Source organism: Pelodiscus sinensis, chromosome 2, assembly GCF_049634645.1.
Source record: "Pelodiscus sinensis isolate JC-2024 chromosome 2, ASM4963464v1, whole genome shotgun sequence".
Classification (NCBI taxonomy): Eukaryota; Metazoa; Chordata; order Testudines; family Trionychidae; genus Pelodiscus; species Pelodiscus sinensis.
Genome location: NC_134712.1, coordinates 146583011 through 146608918, shown reverse-complemented (window position 1 = coordinate 146608918; position 25908 = coordinate 146583011). Strand labels below are relative to the sequence as shown.

General features: G+C 42.1%; 1 protein-coding gene across 1 annotated transcript in view; it reads right to left on the bottom strand.

Annotated features, from left to right (window-relative positions):
* GLIPR2 (GLI pathogenesis related 2) overlaps nt 1-25407 on the bottom strand; it is a 44644-nt gene extending 19237 nt beyond the window's left edge. The window contains exons 1-2 of the mRNA XM_006113037.4: nt 25234-25407; nt 2987-3095 (exon numbers count right to left, since the gene is read on the bottom strand). Of these exons, the coding sequence (XP_006113099.1) occupies nt 2987-3095; nt 25234-25246 (122 nt within the window). The 5' untranslated portion in view covers nt 25247-25407. The remainder of the gene's footprint in view (nt 1-2986; nt 3096-25233) is intronic.
* Nucleotides 25408-25908: the final 501 nt, after the last annotated feature.

The following is a 25908-nucleotide window of genomic DNA, read 5'->3' as shown; positions in this document are numbered from 1 at the left end:
TTGTAAGAAGTTTTAAGTTACTTTCACCACTGCCCCATTCCCTGAGCGTTTCCTCGTACACACACTTATTAATGGCACTCCTCTTTTTTCTGAGCGCCTCAAAATACTTTGTGTTTTTCTTGATTTAAATCTTGTAAAGGGAAAGCAATGTGACCTTTGGCTTGTGTTCAGTGACAATCCAGATTAGAATTAGTAGGAACTTTGAATTTAAATGAGATGATTTAAAAAGTCTAGCCACTGAATGTAGTACAGCTGCATACCAACACAGATGAATGCATCATGGATGAGATATTTAATTGTTTCTTGTAATCTGAGGACTACAAAAGGCAAATAAAAATAATGTCTTATTCAATGTGCTACTTATTGTCGTGCTGTGTAAAAAACTAAGATGTTAACGAAGGATATTTTAGGCTTCTTTATGCATTTATTTTTCTACAGCATCAGGATATACGTAAGGGTAAGCCTATGGATGCCTAAAATAAGTATGTACAAGGACAATTTTATATGTGGTACCTCAAAAATCAACTTTTTAGAAAGACAGTATGTGAATCAATCAAGTTTGGGAACCACTGATCTACTTTGACCTAAGAACATAAGAATGGCTATACTGGGTCATTACCACAGGATTTATTGTAGTCAAAATCTAGTAAGACTCAAAAATGATTTATTGATAAAGATAACAAAATTCGTTTACTATACATTTACATTAGAATGATAAAAGGATATAAACTCACATGCTTCAGGTCACAAACCAGCCTCTATTTATTTAGTTCATTGGATGGTTATTTCATATATTGTCCATTCTCAGTTTTTATGTACCTTTCTGTGTAGCATCTAGCATTACCTACTATCAGAGACCCCTGAAGGACTACAGGCAGTCCCCGACTTACGCGGATCCGATTTATGTCGGATCCGCTCTTACGAACGGGGCTTTCTCGCCCCGGAAGTCGGGGCGAGAAAGCCCCGTTCGTAAGCTGCTCCGGTGCCCCTGGTCTGCTGGAGACCGTCTCCAGCAGACCAGGGGCACCGGGCGGGTTCCCGCGCTTCTGAGGCTTTGCCAGAGCAAAGCCTCAGAGGCGCGGGACCCCCCCGCGGCTGCGGCTTCAGTCCGGGAGCCTGTGGTCTGCTGGGGACGGTCCCCAGCAGACCACAGGCACCCAGATTGAAGCGGCAGCAATGGCGGTTCCCCGCGCCTCTGAGGCTTTGCTCTGGCAAAGCCTCAGAGGCGCGGGACCCCCCGGCGGCTGCGGCTTCAGTCCGGGAGCCTGTGGTCTGCTGGGGACCGTCCCCAGCAGACCACAGGCTCCCGGACTGAAGCCGCAGCCGCGGCGGGGTCCCTCCCTCTGAGGCTTTGCCAGAGCAAATCCTCAGAGGCTCTGCTCCCCGTGTCCCTGGTCTGCTGGGGAGGGGGGGGGGGGGGCGCAGCTAGTGTGCTTCCCCCCCCCCCCCCAGCAGACCAGGCTTTTGTTTTGGAAACTGGGGCAGAGCAGCTGGGGTGCTGCCGATTGGTCCTGCAGCGCCCGCTCTGGGCACTACTGGACCAACCCGGCAGCACCCCAGCTGCTCTGCCCCAGGTCCTGATTCAGCCGCTGCTGGTCAGTTTCAGCAGCGGCTGAATCAGGTCGCCTGGGGCAGAGCAGATGGGGTGCTGCTAGGTTGGTCCAGTAGCACCCAGGAGCGGCGCTACTGGAGCAACCCAGCAGCACCCCAGCTGCTCTGCCCCAGGCGTCCCCAAGTCAGCTTCTGCTGAAACTGACCAGCGCTGACTACAGGAAGCCCCAGGCAGAGTTGCTCTGCCCCGGGCTTCCTGGAATCAGCTGCTGATCAGTTTCAGCAGCAGCTGACTTGGGGACGCCTGGGGTTCTTAAGTTGATTCTGTATGTAAGTCAGAACTGGCGGTCAGTTTCAGCAGTGTCTGAATCTGGACGCCAGTTCCGACTTACATACAGATTCAACTTAAGAACAAACCTACAGTCCCTATCTTGTACGTAACCCGGGGACTGCCTGTAATGTGCTGATGCAGTATGGTAGTTCCTATGTTCCTAAAAGATTATTTCTTCCATCTTCCTTCCTTCCGATGATTAAAGAATAGTCTCACAAAAATTATATTAGTCAAAGCTCTTCAGTTAACTGTGCATCTCTCCACTATTCCATCTCCAGAAGAGGTTACTTTTGCAGACAAGAATAGGATCCTGGGATGCATACACAGAGGAATCTTAAGTAAGAGTGGAGAGGTTATTTTACTTCTGTATTTGACTCTGATGCAACCACTGGTTGAATACTGTGTTTGATTTTGGTGCTCACAATTTAAAAAGGATGTTGATAAACTATGAACCCTCTCCAAAAGAGCCCACAAGAATGATAAAAAGGTTAGAAAACATGCCTTATAATAGTGACAGACTAAAGGAGCAACCTGATTGCTGTCTAGAAGTACCTTTTGGGGAACCAGTATTTAATAATGAACTCTTAAATCTAGCAGAGAAAGGTGTAACATGATCTTAAGGCTAGAAGCTGAAGCTAGACTTATTCAGACTAGAAATAAGGCATACCTTACAAGTGTAATTAACCATTGGAACAATGGAGAGCCATGGTGTATTCTCCATTATTGGCAATTTTTAAAGCAAGACTGGATGCTTTTCTAAAAGATACGCCCCCAGGAATTATTTGGCGGGGGGGGGGGGGATTTCTATGGCCAGTGTTATATGGGAAATCAGACTAGATTATCAGAATTTTATGGCCTTAGAAGCTACAAATATGAATACCACCACCACGAAAGATTCTATGATACCGAAGCATCATTTATGAACACATCAGGCACTGGAGGCAACACCTCAACAAAGGACACTTCATGCCCAAGTGAAGTGCTACCTAGCACCTTATTTCTGGGGTAAGCAGAGGCAGAGCCTGGTGCTAGGTAGCAGAATAGAATGCTTAATCCATATATGTGACAAAAGTCTCATTACAAGAAAGGAAGGGCTGAACTCACTGTTGTGCTCCAGTGTTTAACTTCTTGCAAATCTTTAGTGGGGGAACTCCATGCTTCTTCCTGTAGTCATTGTGGGCTTTTAAAACCTCTTCAGCAAACTGTTTGGAAGCTGAAAGAATACAAAATATTGGAAAGTTGTAATCAAATACATCAGGAAAAATAAACTTCAAGTATTTTGGAAAGGGGGTACAACACTTTGAATGAATCTAAAGAACACTTTATGGGCTCTTCAGTGAAATAACCACAGGGCTGTACCGACCTAATTATCTCTAAGCAGGATGAAATGAAGCCAGAAGTATTGCAAGTGCTTTATATCTAAGAATTTTGAAGGGTATGTTATATTTATTTAACTACCTACATATGACCTCAAGCTGGTGTTATGTGGGTTAACTGATTAACATCTGCAGAACACTTAAACCATATTCTCATCTACAATAAAGCCCTTTTATACCATGCCACCAGTGTAAATGGGTCTTAAAGTAAGTTTCGAGGGGTAGCCGAGTTAGTCTGTACAGGACAAACTTTAAAAAAAAAATAATCTGGTAGCATTTTAAAGACTAACAAAACATAGATAGTATCACGAGCTTTCGTGGACGAGGCCCACTTCTTCGGATGACACTAAAGTAAGTGTAATTTAAGGTCCCTTAACATTGTTAGGGGCCTGAGTAAAAATGAGGATCAGGCCCTTTGAGATACTTTGCTGGAAAGATGCTATATAAGTAGCATTAAAATATGATAATAAATAAAAATAAAGGAACTTTTTATACAAGACCTTTCCACATATGTCAAAAACCCCTGTAGAGAGAGTCTAAAGGCTACATGAATATATTGCACAGTGAAGAAATATGCAAAATTTTGAAGCATATAATGCATAAGGTCACTGCCCTCCCAACTTGCCATTACCAGTATTAGAGGGGAAAAAGTATGAAGAACTGAAAATGCAATTAAGTGGTCAATGTTAAAGACTCCAACTATCACCACAAATATTGATGAATGAGATAGGAATGAATTGTACTGTTTCTTGTAAAAAAAATGATTTTATATTTCTCAAAAACTTGAAGTTTATTTTAATACCCCGGCAAGCTTTCCCACTGCATAGGAAAGATAGAAAGTACTGTATGGCAAGAGACCACATTGGCTCAACCAGGAGAACTAACATGATCTAAAAATAAAAAAGGAGTCATATAAAAAGTAGATACTAGGTCAAATTACAAAGGCTGAATATAAGCAAAAACCACAAATGTGTAGGGGCAAGATTAGAAAGGTGAAGGTACCAAACGAGCTCAATCTAATCAGAGACCTAAAGGATAACAAGAAAACATTCTACAAATATCTTAGACGTGTGAGGAAGACCAAAGGCTGGGTAGGCCCATTGCTCAGTGAAGAGGGAAAAGCAGTAATAGAAAACATGGAAATGGCAGAGGTGTTTAACAGATTCTTTGTTTTGGTTTTCACCAAAAAGACTGATGGTGGCGAAATGGGGTAGGTTTAGAAGTTAAAAAAGGAAAACAACAAGTTAAAAATTACTTAGAGAAGTTAGATGTCTGCAAGTCACCAGGGCCTGAGGAAATGCATCCTAGAATAGTCAAAGAGTTGATAGAGGAGGTATCTGAGCCATTAGATACTTTTGGAAAGTCACGGTAGTCGGGAGAGATTCCAGAAGATTGGAAAAAGGCAAATACAGTACCCATCTATAAAAAGGGAAATAAGAATAACCCAGGAAACTACAGACCAGTCAGCTTAACTACAGTGCCAGGAAAGGATAATGGAGCAAATAGTTACAGAATTTATTTGCAAACATCTAGAAGATAATAGGATGATACAAAACAGCCAGCATGGATTTGTAAAGAACAAATTATGTCAAACCAATCTGATAGCTTTCTTGGACAGGATAACAAATCTTGTAGATAAGGGAGAAGTGGTGGATGTGGTATACCTAGACTTTAGTAAAGTTTTGATATGGTCTCGCATTAACTTCTTACCAATAAACTAGGAAAATAAAATCTAGATGGGGCTACTATAAAGGTGGTAGCATAACTGACTGGATAACCATTCTCAGAGAGTAGTTATTAAAAGTTCACAGTCACGCTGGAAGGACATAACAAGTGGCATTCCGGAGGGGTAAGTTTGGGGACCGGTTCTATTCAATATTTCATAAAAGATTTAGATATTGGCATAGAGAGTACACTTATTAAGTTTGCAGATGATACCAATCTGGGAGAGGTTACAAATGCTTTGGAGGACAGAGTTATTCAAAATGATCCGGACAAACTGGAGAAAAGGTATGAGGTAAATAGGATTAAGTTTAATAAGGACAAATTCAAAGTACTCCACTTCGGAAGGAACAATCAGTTTCACACATGCAGAATGGAAAGTGACTAGCTAGAAGGGAGTACTGCAGAAAGGGATTTAGAGGTCAGAGCAGACCACAAGTTAAATATGAGGCAACAGCGTGACATTTGCAAAAAAAACCAGACATGATTCTGGGATGCATTAACAGGAGTGTTGTGAGCAGGACATGAGAAGTAATTCTTCTGCTCTATTCTGCTCTGATTAGGCCTCATTTGGAGTATTGTGTCCAGTTCTGGGCACCACATTTAAATAAAAATGTGGAGAAATTGGAGAAGGTCCAGAGATGATCAACTGAAATTATTAAAGATCTAGAAAACATGACGTATGAAGGAAGACTGAAATAATTGGGTTTGTTTATTTTAAAAAAGAGAAGGTTGCGAGGGGACATAATAAAAAAATTTAAATACCTAAGAGGGTATTACAAGGAGGACAGAGAACACTTGTTCTTCTTGATCACTAATGATAGGACAAGATGCAAAAGGAGGTTTAGGTTGGATATTAGGAAAATCTTCCTGTCAGGGTGGTTAAACCATAGAATAAATTTCCTAGGGAGGCTGTGAAATCTCCAACACTGAATATATTTAAAAGCAGGTTAGACAGATATCTATCAGGGATTATCTAGAGGTGCTTTATCCTGCCGTGAGGGCAGGGGACTAACTTGATGACTTCTCAAGGACCCTTCCTGTTCTAGTGTTCTATGATGCTATGATCTTACACCTAAAAACATCACATAAGGGGTGAATGGGTAGTGATACATTGTGTCACTTTGCTGACAGAAGTCTGAAGTTTGCAGAGACTGGTGTTTCCAAGATATAGTGAACCAAAAAGCCATTTGGAGAGGTTTCAAAAAAATGAGCAGGGGAGATTTGAGTCATCATAGCTTTAACATGTCTTTGCTGAATTTTTCCAGACTTCACAGAGAAATTATACTTTGGAATAAGATATGGCATGTGAAGATGCCGTTTCTTTTGGGACAGTATGGGAGTTTGTAAAAGAAAAAAAAAAGATAAAAACTTTAAATGGGAAACTAGCTTCATAACTATGCTATTGCTCATCTCCACAGTTATGTGAGATTGTTCACTATTGTCCATTTACGGTTTATAGAGTCTATTAATAATATCCTAAACAGGACTTCTTAACACTCCCCCCCCCCCCCGTAAGATCATTTCCAGCCTATTCACCTCCTGGTTAGGAAATTTTTCCTGTTATTAACTTTTCGTTTATCTAAATTTGCTCTTCATAGACTGTCTTATTAACAATTACACTATCCTAAATCATTTCTCTTCCTTGTTAGTGTTTACACGTCAGACATTTGTATCAGTACATTGCCCCATAGTCCCCAAAGAAGTTGTCAATTTTCATATTTAGTTCTTCTAATCCTTCCTCATAATGCAGTCCATCTGTGAGTGTTTTACACTGTTTTCAGAGTTCCAGATATTCTATCAATATTTTCCGGTTAATGTGGTACACGAGAGAAATAAATTCAACATTCCAGGTGCAAGTAGAAAAGTATTATTCTTTGTAGAGTGATGTCCCTATGGGCGTTCCACTATTGTGGTTAGACAAGCTGAGTAATTTCCTCATATCTCACTGCTTAATGAGAGAAAATCAAGCTCTAAATTGTTTGGGGGTAGTGGTGTTCTATTTTATCAATATTGTGTGGTAGACACAGATGCACTTTGTTCTCCAATATTTTGCCCAAAAACTAAGGCCCAAATCCACAAAGGTACTTACACATCTTCACCCCAACAGTCTCAAATTTAGGTGCATAAGTCCCAGTTTTGGCTTCATTGCAATCCACAAAACCCTATAGGCACCTAAACTCACTGGTTACCTACGTTTCCTGGGTAAAAACTCCACAAGTGCCTGTTTTTGCCTTTGAACATGTGCATTGCGGCCTCCCCAAAATATTTGAACTCCCGTCTCCAGGCTAAGCCCCGGAGCAGTTCATAAACCAGGAGAAAATAGGCCTTTGTCCGCTTTACTCATGTGAGGAGTTCTAGGTGGTAGGTGTATTCAGAGGCCGCCTGCTAGGTCCCATCCAAAATCCAACCCCACACAAGGAAAATGAGGTGGTGGCAGTGATGGTGCCTGTTGGTTATAGCACTCGCCTGGGATGTGCAAAACCCAGGTTAAATACCTCTTTCTCTGTAACAGGGAGAGGAAGGATTTAAACAGGGATCTGCCACCTCTCAGAAAAGCACTCTAATTACTAAGCTATGGGACATTCTGACGTGGCTCCCTCAGTCCCTCCAGTTGAAACTGGAACTGTTCTCCTATGGATAAGCCTGGAGTGACAGGCATGATTAAGTCCCTTTGTGGATCTGAGCCTAAATTCTTTGGGTATGTTAAGTAAAATGATAGGTGTAAGTTCATCAGAAGACAGGTATGGCAGTTATGAATGAACGCTGAGTAGTAGATAAATATGATTTGCATGGGTTTGACATTAAATAAACATTAAACTTAATCCCTTCAGTAAAGATGAACAACTTTCACTGAAGTTAATGTGACTTGTATTCACTTATGCCAGGTTTGAATTTGGCAATGGGAGTTTTCTGGGTGATATAACAATTAAAATAAACCAAGCTAGCATCCTCCCCTACATTTTGCTGTAAGATGCTTTTCCTTGTATACTTCCCCTGCCCCTCCACTTGTATTCTTTACTCACTTTCCATATCTGTAAATGCCAGATTGGTGTAGGTTACACCCCATCATCTCTTAAAGCAGAAACATAGCAGTGGAAATTATGTGTGTGTTCACATTTTGGCTTACAAATGAAAACAAGTAACAGACACAATTGATAATACCGACCATTTCCTCAAGGCTTAGCAAACATGACAATTTTTGCTTAGAGTTTCTTTGTCTCTCTCCTTCTCTGTCCTTTTTCCATCCCCACAAAAATAGCATGTATAGAATAATTGTATAAATGAGTAATTTTCTACCATGATCTCAAGGCCATGTGCTATTTTTGCTCTTTTTTTCAGTATCTGTGTGCTCTGATGTGCAACTAGAGGCTCCATGCTGCCAAAAATCTTTTAGTTTGCTTTGGAAGGAAATCTAATTTTTCCATTTCAGTGACATGGCATGAACTGAGAAGCCAGACACTGAAAGTGAGAGTTAGTAGGAATTTCCAGACTTCTTTGCAGCTGGGAACAGCTTTTGTGCCTTTGCTGTTTTGTGCAAGTGGGTTGCTTAGGTTCACAGAGAATGTTATTCCCTAATCCCAGTAAACTAAGATTCTGTTTTGTGTCACGAAGTTTTAAACTCTCTAATTTCAAAAAAATGTTACTGTAAGTATCTAATCCTTTTTTGAATCCTGGGGTCTTGGCCTAACTAATATCTTACAGCAATGAGTTCCATAAATGAATGATGTGTGGTTGAAAACAGTATTTCCTCTTGTCAAAATTAATTCCCACTGCCTTTCAGTTGTCTCCCCATTCTAATATTATGAGGAAAGGTAAATAAGAGTAATTTACCTTCTCTATACAATTTACTATTTTTAATACTTGTATTTTGTCCCCTCTGTTAGCCTTCTCTCTAAACAGTGCTAATCTATTCAGTGTATCCTCATTTGAAAGTTTCTTCATTATCATCTCGGCAACACCACTATTTCTGCTTTATTCGTCTTAAGACATGGTGATCAAGACTGAATATAGTAGTCCAGGCTTTTGTTTGCCCCAGCTTTGGTTGCTTTGTGCCACTTCAGCTGTCATAAAACAGCTAACTCTCAGGTGATGTGCACATACTTAGGTTGCAAGTTCCTTCCTTCCTTGATCAATAGCAGCATGTATATATTTCTCAGTTAAGGTCTTTTACTAACTAAACCAATGTGCATAACTGGCATACAACAGTTGAACAAATTACACTTGTTATCCTAGACCTTGGGAAGAACAGACCTTGGGAAGAACAGCCCTTCCTAAAATCATCCACTTCTGTAAATGGGCTTGGGGTACTCAGCTACACTTGCTGGAAGGAATCAAGAAGCTTTGTTCGTTACTCCTTGAGAGGATTTAGAGCCTTCTGCCAAACAAAGCAGAAGCCAGGCTAATCAGCACCAATTCCCCAAATCTTGAACAGTTGTTACACCAAGTGTCCCACATTCATGGCACAGGCAGGCAGGGCCGGCTTTAGGAAGTGCGGGGCCCAATTCAAACAGTTTTGGTGGGGCCCCGCCACCCAGGATTTTTTGTTGGGGGGGGGGGAACCACCCACGCCCCCACAACCACACACAAGTATCACATCAGAAGTAGATCTGATCAAAATGTATATCAATATAGTTGAACATTTTCAAAAAAAATGCCATCCTTTATTATGCAAAATCTTACACAAAATTAAATCAGTTGCCTTACGTGCAGGTCAAATATTTTCAATTGCAAACTATCCAATCTTTTCAATAAAGTTTAAAGTTTGATTTTTAAAAAGTTACCAGAGAGCATTGCAGATTTCTGTTATATTGATTTACTTTTTAAATAGCAAATATGGAGTCTTTGGTAAGAAAGTGTCAGTTCTGTGGTCAAATTCCAATCTTTAGTGATTTCAGCACCAATTATTTCACTAGGTAATATGGTACCTCCCCACCATTGCCTCCTTTGCACTGCCCTTCAACACACTGCCTGCCTGCATGTTGAGTCCAAGTTCAGTCTACACAAGATTTTATCAATGATTTTTGCTCAAGCGATCACTGAGACAAGACAAGGACTTTCAATTGATTCTAGTCAGCTCTGCCTTTAAACGCTTTAGTGTCAGATATAATTGAGGACTCCCAAATAGACTCTACACTACCAGAAATAAGACCTGTTTCCATCTTCTGTGACTTTCAGTTAGATGTGACTCACTATCCTCTGCTTAGTGTTCAAGTTATAGTAGACCCTAAGCCAGGTCATATTAAGTTCAAGTCTTTTACCTTTTAATCATACTATATGGATAACAACATTTCATTCTCCCAGCTCCAAGTCTTAAGTGAATTTCGATCCAAAAGAACCAAAATTGAGCACCTTGACACAGCACGTGTGTCTACTGATCTCTGTGGCAAAGTAGGTTGCCTATATAAATAAGGTCTGCTCGTGAAGCCTTTTCCTACAGTTGATTAACAGATGGCAGTAGATAGCTCATTCAGACCACTGGCTGATAATAGTTAGTCACCCTGACCAGTCATTAACCATAGTCATGGACTCACCCTACTCTCCATTGTCTCTATGATTCTATGATGACCTGTGACAAAAAAGGAGGGTGGAAAGGGAAACTGAAGGGAGAGACCTCTCTAAATTCACCAATCAAAGAGCAGTATTGCCAACCCAAAAATCACAAGGAACACCTACACAAAGTTATAAGAATGGTCTACAAATCATAAGATTTTTTAAAAATAAAACAGGTTGGATGGTTATTGGCCTTTTGTTTCTTGAGTATTTAGGGTTCATGTTTTAAAGCTTTCCTTCTCAGCTGTAAGGCCCAGAAGTATAGAGAACTTTTTTTAAATGAAAGCTGAGATTCCTACATAATCAATTGACTCCAGGCCTTTAGAAAAACACCAAACGTTTTAAGACTCATGGTAAAACAATGGAAGAATTCTTGTGAGCCCATGCTTTGCCCAAAGTATAAATAAAAAAAAAAAAAACCAAAATCTTCTCCACTAAACATCCTAATGAGATACTGCAAACGGTGAACTGAATTCAACAGCTCCTGATATGACCAGGTATCAACCTAGTTTTTCATATTGGAGATGGGTTACCAGGAATCATACCTGACAATATGAAATCTTTCCACTCTCAAGTCAGCATATTCACAAAGTACCTATAATTTTGATCCATGTATTTATTGGATAGTGAAAGAGAAAGGAGGGGAATTAGTGTAGATAAATATTCAAATTTAAAAAAAGCCTGAAGAAATTAGGACTGGGCTCCTACATCTCACGTTCAGAAATGACTAAGACACTTATAACGAGATTTTCAAAGGTGTGTAAAGATCAGAGAGATATCTTTGAAGATCCGAGTTGGCAACTGTCTCTTTAGGAGCTTAATTACCTTTCAAAATCTGAGCTTACATTTCCAAGTCCAATTTTCAAAAGTGACTTTAGTCACTCAAGTGCTTTTGAAAATTTTAACTGGGGGCCTAAAGAGACAAAAATAGACAAAAGGCAGGAGATATGGTATTCCTTTTAAAAACCTGTGACATCTATTTTAACTAAATTTTATATTATTTTTCTCCCAGGGGAAACTGACCCCTCCGGTCCCCTCACTATGCCACTGCCCCCCCCCCCCCCCCCCGATCTATCATCTTATGCACGTGCAAGATCTGAGAGAGCTGTCCCATGAATCTGCAGTTAGTGTCTGTGGCGCCTGCTCCTGGGTGGTGTCTCAATGCTGCCACATTCACCTCCAAAGAGGGGGCTTCCCAAAACAGGCTCTTGCTGCAGACCCCCAAGGCATCCACAGGTCCAATCTCCTTTCAACAGGCCCACTTCCCAGGGCTCATTGATCTTGGAGCTGGCTTCCATCCCCTCTCCAACCTTTGTAACTGCCCAGAGGTGCTCACCTTCCGCCTTATACGTTCCCACCTCATTCACCCCACAGGGATAGTCTCTGCCTTGCTTGTCCTAGGGACTATTCTACCAAGACGTAATACAAAGTTTCCATGTAAAAGGACTCAATACAAAGCTAAAAACTTCAATGAGAGAATGATTAATACAGAGATGTGTCTACATCTGCTGCAGGGAGATACCTCTGCCTGCCTCCACCCTTCTCCCCCCAGAGTCTACAGCCCCATTGTAAAGCAGGGAAGGGGAAGAAAAGAGGCTGAGGCCCATCCAATGGGACTGAAGCAGTCATGAGCAAGCCACGCCCGGGAGCCATTCTCCTGTCCATTGCTGGTGCTATGTTGCTTCAGGCACGCTGAAATGCAGTCACCTCTAGGGTGGGCTGGACAGCTGTTTAATACCTTCACAAGGTTTCAGGCAGGGGACAGTGCAGGCTGCCTTCCTGCAGAGCTCCCATCAGAACTACTGTGCCCTCCTGGCTTAGGAAAAGAATAAACAGGAGGATTGGAAATTAACCCACCCAGTCTCACGTCCCCTAGGCAGGGAATGAGCCATCTATATTAGGCCCCAGCTGGAGTATCATATCCAGTTCTGGGTGCCACATTTCAGAGAAACTGGAGAAAGTCCAGAGAAGTTCAACACAAATGATGAAAGGTCTAGAGAACATGAGATATGAGGCAAGGCTGAAGGAATTGGGCTTGTTTACCTTGGAAAAGAGAAGACCGAAAAGGGACATGAGAGCAGCTTTCAAGTATCTAAAAGAGTATCATAAGGAGGAGGAAGAAAAATTGTTCTCTTTGGCCTCTGAGGTTAGGATGAGAAGCAATGGGTTTAAATTGCAGCAAGGGAGATTTAGGTTGGACATTAGGAAAAACTTCCTGCCTGTCAGGGTGGTTAAACACTGGAATAAATTGCCTAGTGAGACTGTGGAATCTCCATCACTGGACATATTTAAGACCAGGTTAGACAGACACCTGTCAGGGATGATCTAGGGTAACTCAACTTTGAAAGCCCCAGGGACCACACTGATACTTACAGAACATGCTGGCTACGTCTACACTGGCCCCTTTTCCGAAAGGGGCATGCTAATTTGACAGGTCGTAATAGGGAAATCCGCGGGGGATTTAAATATCCCCCGCGGCATTTAAATAAAAATGTCCGCCGCCTTTTTCCGGCTTTTAGAAAAGCCGGAAAAGAGCGTCTACACTGGCCCCGATCCTCCGGAAAAAAGCCCTTTTCCGAAGATCTCTTATTCCTACTTTGGGTTCAAAACCGGACACCTGGCAACCCTAGTACAAGCCAGGGCTTGCCATGCCATTGACATGCTGCCAAAAGCCCTACACTGATTGCTGTGTAGGATGATTAATTACTACAAACAGGCCACATGCAGGGACATTCTGCTTTTAGAAAGCTGAGGTGAGCATAATGCTTCATGCCCCTCTGAACTTCTTAGCCTATGATGATGAAGGAAAACGTGATCAGAGAAAACTGCTTCCTGATCATGAATCCCAAGAATTCCTTGCGAGTTATTATGCCCAAAATTCTCCAAGAGGCTAAACCACACAGCAAAAATTTGCTTGAAAATTCATAGCAATGGTTATATCCCATTGTTAGAGCTAAGTGAGCTAGTGAATCCCCTGTATAGGCAGAATCATATATTTTTTCTGATTTCACCTTCTTGTAGAGTCACTGATCCAATTCTGTTTTCTAGTGCAAGAGAATGGGAGACTTCCCTATTTTTAGTAGCACTAATAGGAAACTTTTTCATAAATATATAATAATATTTGTGGATGAAGTTACACCTTAATGTGAATTTAAAAAATACAATTTTAATGAACAAATAGCATATAGCTTCATTAGCCAATTTTAGTTTTCATATATATTTTTCTTAAATCGCTATGCACCCTAAGATGGTAAATATAAAATATTTTATATTCATGCTTAAAGAATTGCTGTAAATGACAAATGTATAACATTTGTATTATTCAAAAGTAGTAAACTGCATAAGACATTCACTGCATTCTGTTTACATTGTTTTCTAGACCACTACATAATCTTGATACCTAAAACCTTATTTGAGTACAAATTTCAATAAATTGTACTGGTTGCATATATTAAGTTGAAATATAATAAAGCAATTTATAAAATTATGCCATAAACAACATGACTTGTGACAGGTAAGCATAATCCTGTATTAACTCCACTGAAGGCCTTGCAGTTAAGCCAGTGGGGAAAAAATCAGCATGAGCAGAAGTAATTAACAAATTTATTTAATAATCTGCTCCAAAACCACAGTGGCCCCGGACAGCCAGGAGGAGCAACTGCAGAGAAAGTCTACTTAGTCCCTGGAGCCAATGAGTATTCCCAGTACAGAGAGAATCAATAGAGAATTTTGCAGCCAAACTCTACCAAGACATTATTAATCTTATGTAACACTCTTTTCATAGACATATAACTTGGGCGAATTTACAGGGAAAGCAAAATTCATCTCCTTGACCCCAGGGATATCACAGAATCCATGCTCCTTCAAAGCATGAAGGCACTACAGCTTCCCAGTGAAATTGTCATCAGAATTTAACCCTAGCAAAGGAGCCTACTTCTCCCTCATCTCATTCTGAGAAATGGCTGAACAGTTTTGTAGAAACTTTGCTAGTAAATTCAGCTTGTGGAAAACATTCAACATGCAAGATCACATTGTGTGGAGGATGTCATTTTAATGTAGTAAATGCACAAAATAGTTTCCTAACTTTTCTTTATCACACAGACAATTGCAGTTGCCACAGGGACAGAAAATGTCTATAGGACACCCTGTGAAGATGTGGCCCAGTTTATTTCATTACAGTATTTTTATGACAGTAGAACCTAGAGGTTACAGCCAAAATAAGGGGCCCATTTGGGCTAAGCACTGTACTAAACATATTTAGAAGAAGTCCCTACTCAGAAGAGCTATTTCTTACTATAAAATAGCTAGTGAATCCTTCCAATGCAATATCTAACAACTGTGGAAGACTCTAAGGTGATGATCTAGGTCAGGGGTTCCCAAACTTTTTGACACGGGGACCAGTAAATTCATTCACGAACTTTTGGAGTACCAGTAACATTCATTTGCATATTTGCATATTCATTAATCAAATAAGTTGTTTCTGGTCCTCCCAAAACCCCCAGTGCCAGCTTTAGCAAAGCTTTTGATATGGTCACCCACAATATTCTTGCCAGCCAGTTAAGGAATATGGATTGGATAAATGGAATGTAAGACAGACAGAATGCTGGTTAGATCAGGGTTTTCCAAACTTTTTACTTTAGTTGGAACCCTTTTCTTTCCAGGACTGTTTTTTGCAGCCCAAAAATATAAACACATAAAAAACAAACTGAGAAAATACCAGACATATAACATGTCTGGTATTTTCTCATTAGGTAAGTTGTATTATTACTAGATGTATCAGTTTGTAGTTTCGAACTGCCTGACTGGTAGATGTGCTCAGGCTGCATGAGTGTGTCTACCAGCCAGACAGTTCGCAACTACTCGAGGGTGTGTGTGTGTGGGGGAGAAACAATAGAACCACCGGGCTGGACTAACTCGTGCTTTATGAGCGGGGGGGGGGGGGGGGGAGGGGGAAGGGAGGCAGCGTCCCGAGATCTGCATATGGCCGGGTCAGTCCCGCTCCCCGCTGGCTGATTCATTCTCCCCCCACCCCCCCACTGTGCCTCTGGCCAGCCCCATTTCCCCCAACCCCCTCCCAGACAGCCAGTTCTCCCCCACTTCTCCTCCCAATCTCCTTCTGCAAGCCCTGCTGCCCGCGTCCAGCCCTGCTTCCAGCGGCCACTTCTCTCCCCCTCCCCCGCCCCCCATCTTCCCCAGCCAGCTCCCTACCCCCGACCTCGTGCCCCCCGGCAGCCCTGCTTCCACCAGCCCCCCAATCTCCCCAGCCTGCCCCGCCCCGATTCCCCTGTCCAGTGCTGCTTTCAGTGGCCAGCTCTCCCTTCCTCCTCCCCCCACCGCCCCTAGCTAGGACTCTGCTGGGAGCTGGAACATCCGGCTGCAGATTCCACCCAGGCTGGCCAAAGGTTTGGGGGACCCAGCGCCACACAGGCACTCTGGGAGCACAGAACACCCCAGCAATCACGCTGAGCCCCTGTAGTTTTTTCCTGCGGCCCAGTACCAGGCCGCAGCCCATAGTTTGGGAAGCGCTGATATAGGTTATCTGCCAAGCTACCTTATCATAACTTAATTTTTTTGCACAGTACAGATGACTGAATGAACCGGTCACACTCAAACCACATGACACTCACATGGTTTCTATGGAAATCTAAAATTCATTCCGTTTCATGAACCTCAGTGAAGATTTGTGTTGGCCACAGACAGGCCCCAAACCTCTTCCTCCAAATGACTGTTTCTTCCTGTTTTGATTTTCTGAGGCTTTGTAGGAGAATAGCAGCCTTTGGCCCATTCTCTCACCTCTTCCTTTAGGGAAGCAGCTACCTGACATCTGGTACTTCCCTTGAGGTAGACAGTAGGGAAAGGCAACTCAAGGGCGGGGGAACCAGTCTGCCATTCTCTAAATCCATGGATGAGTCTTCAAAAGGAGTGGGTAGTCTACCTTGCCCACCCACATCCCTGGAGTTTTGCAGCACTATGAAACTGGAACTATGAAGTACTCCCCCAGCTAGCTAGCATTTATGTGACCTACCTCACTCCAGAGTCAGAAAACACAGAACACTCAAAAACAAGTGACAACAAAGCCCAGAAGACCAGATCACAGCAGTCAGATAGTATCTGTATGACTACGGGCCTATTAGTAGTTTTTGCAACAAACGCTACGCCTGCTACCATGACGACATACCTGAATGGTCATCTTAGGTCTGCACGGCGCACATTCAAAATAGCACACTCTTCCCCAACCCAAACTTCTGATTCTCAAGTGCATATGAAGTAGTGATTATGTCTAAGTCAAACTCACATGAGCAAAAAACAAATACCATTGTATTAATAAATAATAGCTTCCTTTCATATAGCATTTTTCATTTGTAGATTGCAAAAACAAAAAACAAAACAAAAAATTACAAAGGAGATAAATATCATTATCTCCATATCATGGATGGAGAACCCAAAGCCCAACATTAAAGTAACCTGCACAAGGTCACCCAGCAAACCAGTGGCGGAGTTGGAAACAAAAGCTAGGTCTAAATCCTAGTCCACTTCTCTGTATACTTGGCAACACTGTCTGAAGACTCATTTCTTGGATGAATAACGTTCACCTAATTTTAATAAAGGAATTTTTTTTCTTGGTGCCTTATTAGCTTGTTGAAACAGTTTCCCTTTGAATTAGGAGCACGGAGCAAAGAAAGGATGTCTTGCAGTTCTCCTTGATGAAAAACCATGAGATAGAACTGCAAACAAGTGTCTTGCTCTTTTAAATTGCTTGCCTGTGACTCCTCTGAGCATTTATCAATTTTGAGCACAGGTGGGCTGCAGTCAACCTTCAACAAACAGGAAGAACTGGAGACATGCCACAATTTACTGCAACATAGGTGAGTCTCACATTTAAAGTTCAAGTGCTGTGCAAAATTAGAGCCAACTTCTATACTCTCTTGCACTTTAACCCTGTTGAAGTTAAAGGAGTTTTGTGAAGTGTAAGAAAATGCTGTAGGCCAAGATCTGTTTGCTGATTAGGAATGCTGTCTTACTGATTTTTTTAAATATAGCATCTATAATCCTTTGTTTGATAAAGGGCCTTTCCACACAAAGAACAGACTAGAAGCAAGTGAGTGTGCTTTTAATTGAGATAAGTAGCTTGATTTTTAAAAAGCACATTTTTCTATTCCCTAACCTCTTGTATAGAAAGATCCTTAGGCAATAAGAGGAATTAACATGTCTAAGATTTTCAATTGCCCTAATTTTCCTGAACATGAACATTTAGTTGCTAATAACAAACACTAAATCATCTTCTATCAACTCTGGTTCTATGAAACATGCAAACATAGAAAATGAATTAGGTAACTTGTGTGCATCGGGTTTCTCAGAAAATAAACAGGTCGGGTCTCTAGTGAACTTGTGATAATCTCCTTGGGTATGTCTACACTAGCCCCCTAGTTCGAACTAGGGAGGCTAATGAGGGCGACTGAAGCGAGGGATTAAAATATCCCGCACTTCATTAGCATGTTCCCGGGCAGTTGCCATTTTGGAAATAGACTAGCCCAAAAGACCTGCCCACGTCTACAAGCGGCAGAGAAGGGCAATTCCGAAATAAACCCCTTACTTCGAATTACCAGTTAAACCTCATTCCATTCCAGTTTGAATTGGAAACATCAATTCAAACTGACAATCAGAGTGTTCTGTTTTAACTCCAATTCCTTTTTTTTATTTCAAGAAAAAACCAAGAGTTCAGTTTCTGTTTCCCCTCTCTCCCCCCCATTTGCGTATGGAACAAAACAAACAAACAAACAAACCAAAACCACCACCACCACCAAAATCAATGAGCCACTCAGTTCAGAGCCTGGCCAAAGAAACTTATTCCTTACAGCAGCAACTATAACTACGCCTCTTCTATAGAGCACCATTTCCAAACAGTGGTGTGGCTGCTATATCTGTCTTTCTGAACCTGTTGGCAGATTATCACTGTATGGAATCATATTTAGAACGTTTTGTTTGAAACGTTAAGGGCATTTTTAAAAACTGTAAGCTGCAGTTCTGCAGAAATTGATGCAAATATTGCTATTGTCTGCGGGTGAGTGGATTTTTGAAGCCCTACTAGCTATATTTCTAAATTCCTAGCGTAGTAGTCAGACTGCCTTCCTGAATGATCATTTTAAAACATTAAACATATAAAAACTCTCCTGTCAGAACTAGAATATCCCCTCCCATAAAAATAACTCATTGGAAGCACATCAGCTGGGGAAACTCCCCAGATTTTATCTACATTTCCAGGGAATCATTCTTTTGGGAGAGCAGGGGGGACAACTTTGAACTCCGGGAATCCTGGGGCTCTGAAAGGAAGAGAATCTCTTGATACTTCTTCACAAGACATTACCACACAAGAGGTAGGCAAATCTCTTTTGCTGCTGACCCTAGGTCAGCAACATTTCGGTAGCTGAATCTGCTGCAGCTGTGCACTTGTAGCCGCGTATGGGCTCTGCAGCATTAATTCCCATAAGAGACTCAGTTGGATGTCTGAAGGGCCAGCTGGTAATGATGTTTCAGAGAGCAACTGGTTGCCAGCCCCACCCCTAGGCTCTGAGGAACTTGATCCTTGCTGAGAACTCATAAAAAAAGCTTCTAAAAAAATGTCCTTGGTGAAGGGGTGAAAGAATGTTGCAAAACTGACACTTCCTTTCTCTTCCTTTTCTTCCCACTTTCTAGGCTCTGAGAGCAGCTTTTTTGTTTGTTTGTTTCTTTGTGTGTGTTCCATTCCTGATGGCCCCGGGGATATGTCACCAGCTGCTCTTTGAAATAATTTTGTTAATGTGGTACACAATAACATCTTGTTAGGAGAGGTTCGATAAAGAGCGACTCAGTAGAGATATTTCGTCTTACATATCATTCTGTAAGCTATGAGTCAGAATTCAAAACAAAAGAACTGTAACTGGGAGAAGTGACGGAGTGCTGGGAGTATCTTAGGCCAGTGGTTCCCAACCTTTTTTATAGCGCAGACCAACAAACTCATTAAAAAACTTTTGGTGGACCAGTATAGACACATTTGCATATTCATTATGGTAATTATGTATTTGCATGTTTATTATGGAAGTTAAGTGCCACAGACACATATTGTTTTACATTGCATCTGTATGCACACAACAGGGGAACCAGGGGAAGATGGAGAAGAAAGGAAGGGAAAGGGAAGAAGGGGGCAAGGAGCACAAGCGAAAGAGGGGACCGACCCAGGGACAGGCGGTGCTGAAAGCAGCAGGGCACTGACTCCATCTCGGAGGGCTTTTCCTGCCTTGTCACCTCATTCCACCCAAGCCACCTGGGTAGTGGCAGTCCCTGCCCAGCCCCGGCTGCCCTGCCAGGGGGTCCCCATGCCAGCCGCCAGGGCTCAGCATGGCTGGGCAGCAGCCTGTCCCTATGTGTGCAAATCAAACTGTGAAGTCAAATCTTCATTTCCTTCCTGAAATGTCCATTCAAAACATTTCAACATTTAAAAAATTTTTGTTTTCTGGATCCTCCCTCCCCTCGTCAATCTTTTTGCCAAATTTGACCTCAATTCATAAACACTTTGGGTGCTTCCAAAAAGGCATGTTGTGGTGAATTTACTCTTAAATGAAAAATTATTGTACAGCTCTACTTACAGTTGAAAGTTCTGCTTGTGTGGAAACTGCCTGCCAATACTGCCCTATCGACAGCTGAGAAGGGGATGAGTAGAAACCTCCTCCCAGGATCCTGATTCCTACCGGAAGGTTGTGAGATGGCCAGCACAAATTGATTTGTTGAGGAGATAGGGGTTAAGTGATTAGGGGGCTGGAGCATATGACCTACAAGGAGAGGCTGAGGGAGTTGGGTCTGTTTAGTCTGCAGAAGAGAAGAGTGAGGGGGGATTTGATAGCAGCCTTCAACCTCCTGAAGGGAGGTTCCAAAGAGGATGGAGAAAGGCTGTTCTCAGTAGTGACAGATGGCAGAACAAGGAGGAATGGTCTCAAGTTGCGGGGGGGGGGTCTAGGTTGGATATTAGGAAAAACTATTTCACTAGGAGGGTGGTGAAGCACTGGAATGGGTTACCTAGGGAAGTAGTGGAGTCTCCATGGCTAGAGGTGTTTAAGTCTCGGCTTGACAAAGCCCTGGCTGGGTTGATTTAGTTGGGATTGGTCCTGCCTAGAGCAGGGGACTGGACTTGATGACCTTCTGAGGTCTCTTCCAGCTCTATGGTTCTATGATTCTATTTAGCTTTGACTTGTTAGAGCAGGGTGGGGAACCTAAGGCCCCTTACCTGGATCTGCTCCCTGAGACTCAGATCCCCCCCAGCACTGAGGAGCCCATACCGGCACTCCAAGCCCCTGCTCCACTGTGGGGCTGGAGCACACAAAACCCACTAGCCTAGGCCCCTCTAAGCTTTGGTGGGTGAGGGGAATGTGGGGAATGTCTCTCTGTTCGGGCCACATCAGTGAGGGTTTTTTTGTTTGTTTCTCACTTGCGTGCGGCCCTTGACTGATTTTTCTGTGGGTCAGCGGCCCCTGATCCAAAAAAGGTTCCCCACCTCTGTGTTAGAGGGAGCCTATAAACAGATTTAGTTAGCATCTGATGAGGAGGCAACATTCACTGAGGTCTATAAGGCCTCCTAAACTCGAAGTAAGATACGCAATTTGCTCTATGCAAAGCGCGTACCTTATTTCAAATCTATTTTGAAATAGCTTATTTTAAAATTTGGTGCATCTACACAGGACCAAATTTTGAAATAACATGCTATTTCGAGCCATCCCTTATCCATCGTGCAACAAGGTTTACTTGGATAGCAAAATAGCATGCCTGTTATTTTGAAAAATATTTCAAAATAATGGGTATCTCGTGTAGATGCAGGGTAGCTATTTCAGGATACTTCTGGTATTTTATAAGGAGTAAGGGTAATTTCGAAAGAAGGGTTTGTTCTCAAAATAACCATGTCTACACAGCATTTTTTATCTCGAAATAGGGTATTTTGAAATAGCAGCCAGATGCGATTATGCAAATTAAGAGCGGGAAATTCAAATCCGCGCTTCATTTGCATTCCTCTCTCGAAAGAGGAATGCAGTGCAGACATACCCTAAAGCTGTGTCTAGACTGGCCAGTTTTTCCGGAAAATCAGCCACTTTTCCAGAAAAACTTGCCAGCTGTCTACACTGGTCACTTGAATATCCGCAAAAGCATTGACTTCCTACTGTAAGAAATCAGTGCTTTTTGCGGAAATACTATGTTGCTCCCGTTCGGGCAAAAGTCCCTTTTGCACAAAAGGGCTAGTGTAGACAGCTGAGATTTGTTTTGCACAAAAAAGCCCCGATCGCGAAAATGGTGATCAGGGATTTTTTGCGCAAAAGCGCGTCTAGATTGGCCACGGACGCTTTTCCGCAAAAAGTGCTTTTGCGGAAAAGCGTCCGTGCCAATCTAGATGCTCTTTTCCGAAAATGCTTTTAACGGAAAACTTTTCCGTTAAAAGCATTTCCGGAAAATCATGCCAGTCTAGATGTAGCCTAAGAGGAAATAGGGCTACGACAGAGGGATAACACTTTTACTCTTACGCCTGGAAGATTTTCAGTGATAGATGGTGTCTATCAGGATCTCCAAAGATACTAGAATAATTTATACAGTGGGAGTGGTGAGAACCAATGAACCAAAATGTAAACTCTGTTTATAATGGAAACCTCTTCAGGCAGGGTGTGTGGCACCATCTAGGAGGACCTCAGTTAGATCTCTCATCTGAAAGCTTCCCTAGGAAAACACACTGCCCATTGTCAACATGCTGGGTCACTCACTGTTGATTCACAAGGCGTAATACCACCACCTATTTAGTAATCAAAGAAAATCTATTTCTGGGAAGTATTTATATAATGATTACTTAAAAACTATACACAAGAAACTGACAAGGTTGGCAAATTTACATTTCCAGTCTCTTACTAATTTTTTATTTCAGAATAAAAGCCACAACTGATGCTCAATAATAAGTGTCAGGGAAACAAACATATTTATGATGATGATTATTCTCATCACCTAGAGTTGCCAGTATTCAAACATAGCCCGTGTTCATGTCAAGATAAACACATTTTTTGATTTCCATCACTTTTGCCAAATTAAACAATCTTGATTGGTGTCTCACTGGGTTTTAAATTATCTGATGATTGTTCTTTTTATTCTATCTTAAAAGAGTTATTCCAACATAAAAATAGTTAAACTTGGAATTGCTGAATCAGGATAGGTGTTGACTTTACAAACATATTTACTAAGAACTTATTCCATTTGAAAACATCTGCAGACTTCAGGGACATGTGTCTACAAACAGCACTTACATGCTAGCCATGTAACATCTGACATTTCTGTATCTTATTTCCCTCTACTGGATGGATTAAGCTCTGCTCGGTTTTTTGTTGTCTCATCTTCTATGACCAGATTTGCAAAAGACTTCAGCACTCAGCAAAATGCAGGACAATGTAGCACTTTAAAAACTAATAAGATGGTTTATTAGACGATGAGCTTTCGTGGGCCAGACCCACTTCCTCAGCACTCAGTATAAGCTGTTTGAAAATTTGATCCCAATTTTGGATGCTTAGTGGTTTCGACCTTGTGTATGGCTTTTAAAGGTTTAAAGGCCCAATTCAACTCCCAATAAACAGATAAGGCCAAAAAGTCCTATCACAGATGACAACTAACGAAGATGTTTCTTGAGATTAACTGGGAGAGGCCTGCATTTTTCAGAACTGAAAGTCCTCTGTTCTGGTTTCAGTGCCCTACATATGCCATTTATTGGTGTCCATTGTTTGCTGCTAGAATTAGTACCTGTCATAGAAGCGAAAAGAAATTATTCAGCTATACATGTGAGATTTTCCAAGCACTACTAGGCCTTTTTCTCAGAACAGTCAATATCCCCCACATGGACTAGAGAGAACTTCCCCCGTGTGTCCTCCAGGGGGACACAATGATTGAGATCAGGCTTGGTGTATGCTCAGAGCATTTTTGTTCAAGATTCCTACTTGTATTAAAGGGAAATCTATTTCACAATCTCAAAGCTATTTTACTAGTCAGAATTCCCCTTCTGCCATGTTTGGGTCCCAGCTCCTGTGACCAGTGTTTATAAATTGAGCATTAATCTTTAAAATGTTGTTCTTCCCCTTCTCTGAAATGCAGTTTCAGTTAGATAGCTTAGTATCTTTGGGGGCATGAGCCTTTTCAGATTCTTCTAACATATATTAAATCAACCATGGAAGACACATATCCCCACATTAATAGACTTAATTGATCATAATAAGCAAATCTCCATCAACTTCATAAATCTGATAACTAATATATATCAGTGTGAATGCATCTTGATGTAAGAAGTATATTTCCAGTGACTTCAGCGGTATTTGTTCAGATCTACACCAGCATAAGAGATTTCAGAACTAGGTCCACAGCCTTCAGCCATGCAGAGGGGGCCATCAGCATTTCTAAAATGCAACCATCATGGCCGCCTCTGGCCACCAGGAGCTTTGCCATTACAGCCTCCTGCATAGTGAGTGAGGAGTGGGACAGCAGCAACCCCTCCCCCACAGTTGATTGGCCAGCAGGGATTGATCCCTGCACCATTCTGGAGCCACAAACACAGTAGGAACAGGAGACCAGTGTGAGTTTCCCCACCTTCCTGAAAGTGGTGGGCCGTGGGCTTCAGCTCTAGCAGGCTCTATTCCCCAGTCGCAGGGCTTCAGGCTCTTGCCCCAGGCTCCCCCTTAGCCCATGCTCCCTCTTCATCCAGGGTTGATTTGTCCCAAACCTATGAATCCTGCAGAGCCAGAGACTATATTCTGCTGAATTGTAGCCAAAGTCTGATCCTAATGGTTTCTGGAATATGATCATCTAGGCAAAAAATACTTAAGCATGTTTATGACAGTACATAATTTACTTCAGTTATGCTTAGGGAGACACAAACCAAACTGCAGTTTCAAAAGTAGAGTGCTTGTAATTAGAAAGATCCTGCTTCAAGTACTGTATAGTTAGTCCAACAAAGTTGCCTTAATTATTAGCATCACTATAGGCTGCGTCTAGACTGGCAAGGTTTACGGCAAAAGCTACTGCTTTTGTGCAAAAACTTGCCAGCTGTCTACACTGGTCACTTGATTTTGCGCAAAAGAACTGACGTTCTACTGTCCGAAATCAGTGCTTCTTGCGCAAATGCTTTGATGTTCCCGTTTGGGCAAAAGCCCTTTTCCGGAAATGTTTTTGCGCAAGAGGGCCAGTGTAGACAGCTAAAAACTGTTTTGCGCAAAAAAGCACCGATGGCGAAAATGGCGATCAGGGCTTTCTTGCGCAAAACCGCGTCTAGATTGGCACCACGGATGCTTTTCCGCAAAAAGTGCTTTTGCAGAAAAGCGACCGTGCCAAATGCTCTTTTCTGCAAATGCTTTTAACGGAAAAACTTTTCCATTAAAAGCATTTGCAGAAAATCATGCCAGTCTAGACATAGCCTTAATCTATATATATTATGGTAAGTGGTTTTATCTTGTAAACTCTGCATGGTATTTTTAAATCTAATGAAAACATTTGACACAAAACAAAGAAACTGCTTCTGGGTTACTGTATGCATAAAAGCAGTTAGCTCATACTATTAACAGTTTTGCAATTCTTAAAGCACAAGGAAGGATCTTAGCATACAAGCTTTGCTTACATAAACTACAGATTAAATGTTCAGAAGCTCAATAAACTTTCACCAACCTGATTTTCCCATGATCACGTTCTTGATTGTTCCCTGAAGCGGCTTCTATTGATAAAATTTCTCTGAAAGCAATTGAAGTGTTTGATCTGACTGTAATTTTCCTACAGCTCCAAGTCTGCAGACTCAGCCTGCAGAGCAGTGATAGAGTGAGCTCACAGCAGAATGAAAGTATAACTACACCCACTCAAGATCCGACCCATGCCTTATAAGGAAAAAGGAAGCATTTTTTTTCAAAGCAAGATTACTGGTAGGGTCAGGGGTTATTTCTCTTGGAAGCAGTTCAAAAAACATCATGTGGAATCGCATGGCAATTTAGTTCAGTAATGCAGACCATTTCTGATACATTAAGTTGTTACAACAAAATATCCCCCTACCTACCTCCACCCTGCACCTTGAGCTATCCCCTACCACAGGAGTGATTCTCAGCTGCAAGTCCGTGGCCCCCTGTCAGGCCTCAAGCCCTTTCCGAGGGGGGAGGGGAAGGATGGTGGTGTCATAGGACCTTGCAACTGGAACCCAGAGCCAGAGCCTCAGTGCCCATCTGCTACTAAACTGAAATCCTGAGGCTCAGTACCCCGACCGTGGGGGCTGAAGCCCTGATGCCCACTGCTCCAGTGCTGAAGCTGGGAGCTGAAGCCAGGAATCCCAGCGCCCCTGCCTGGACTGGAGCTCAA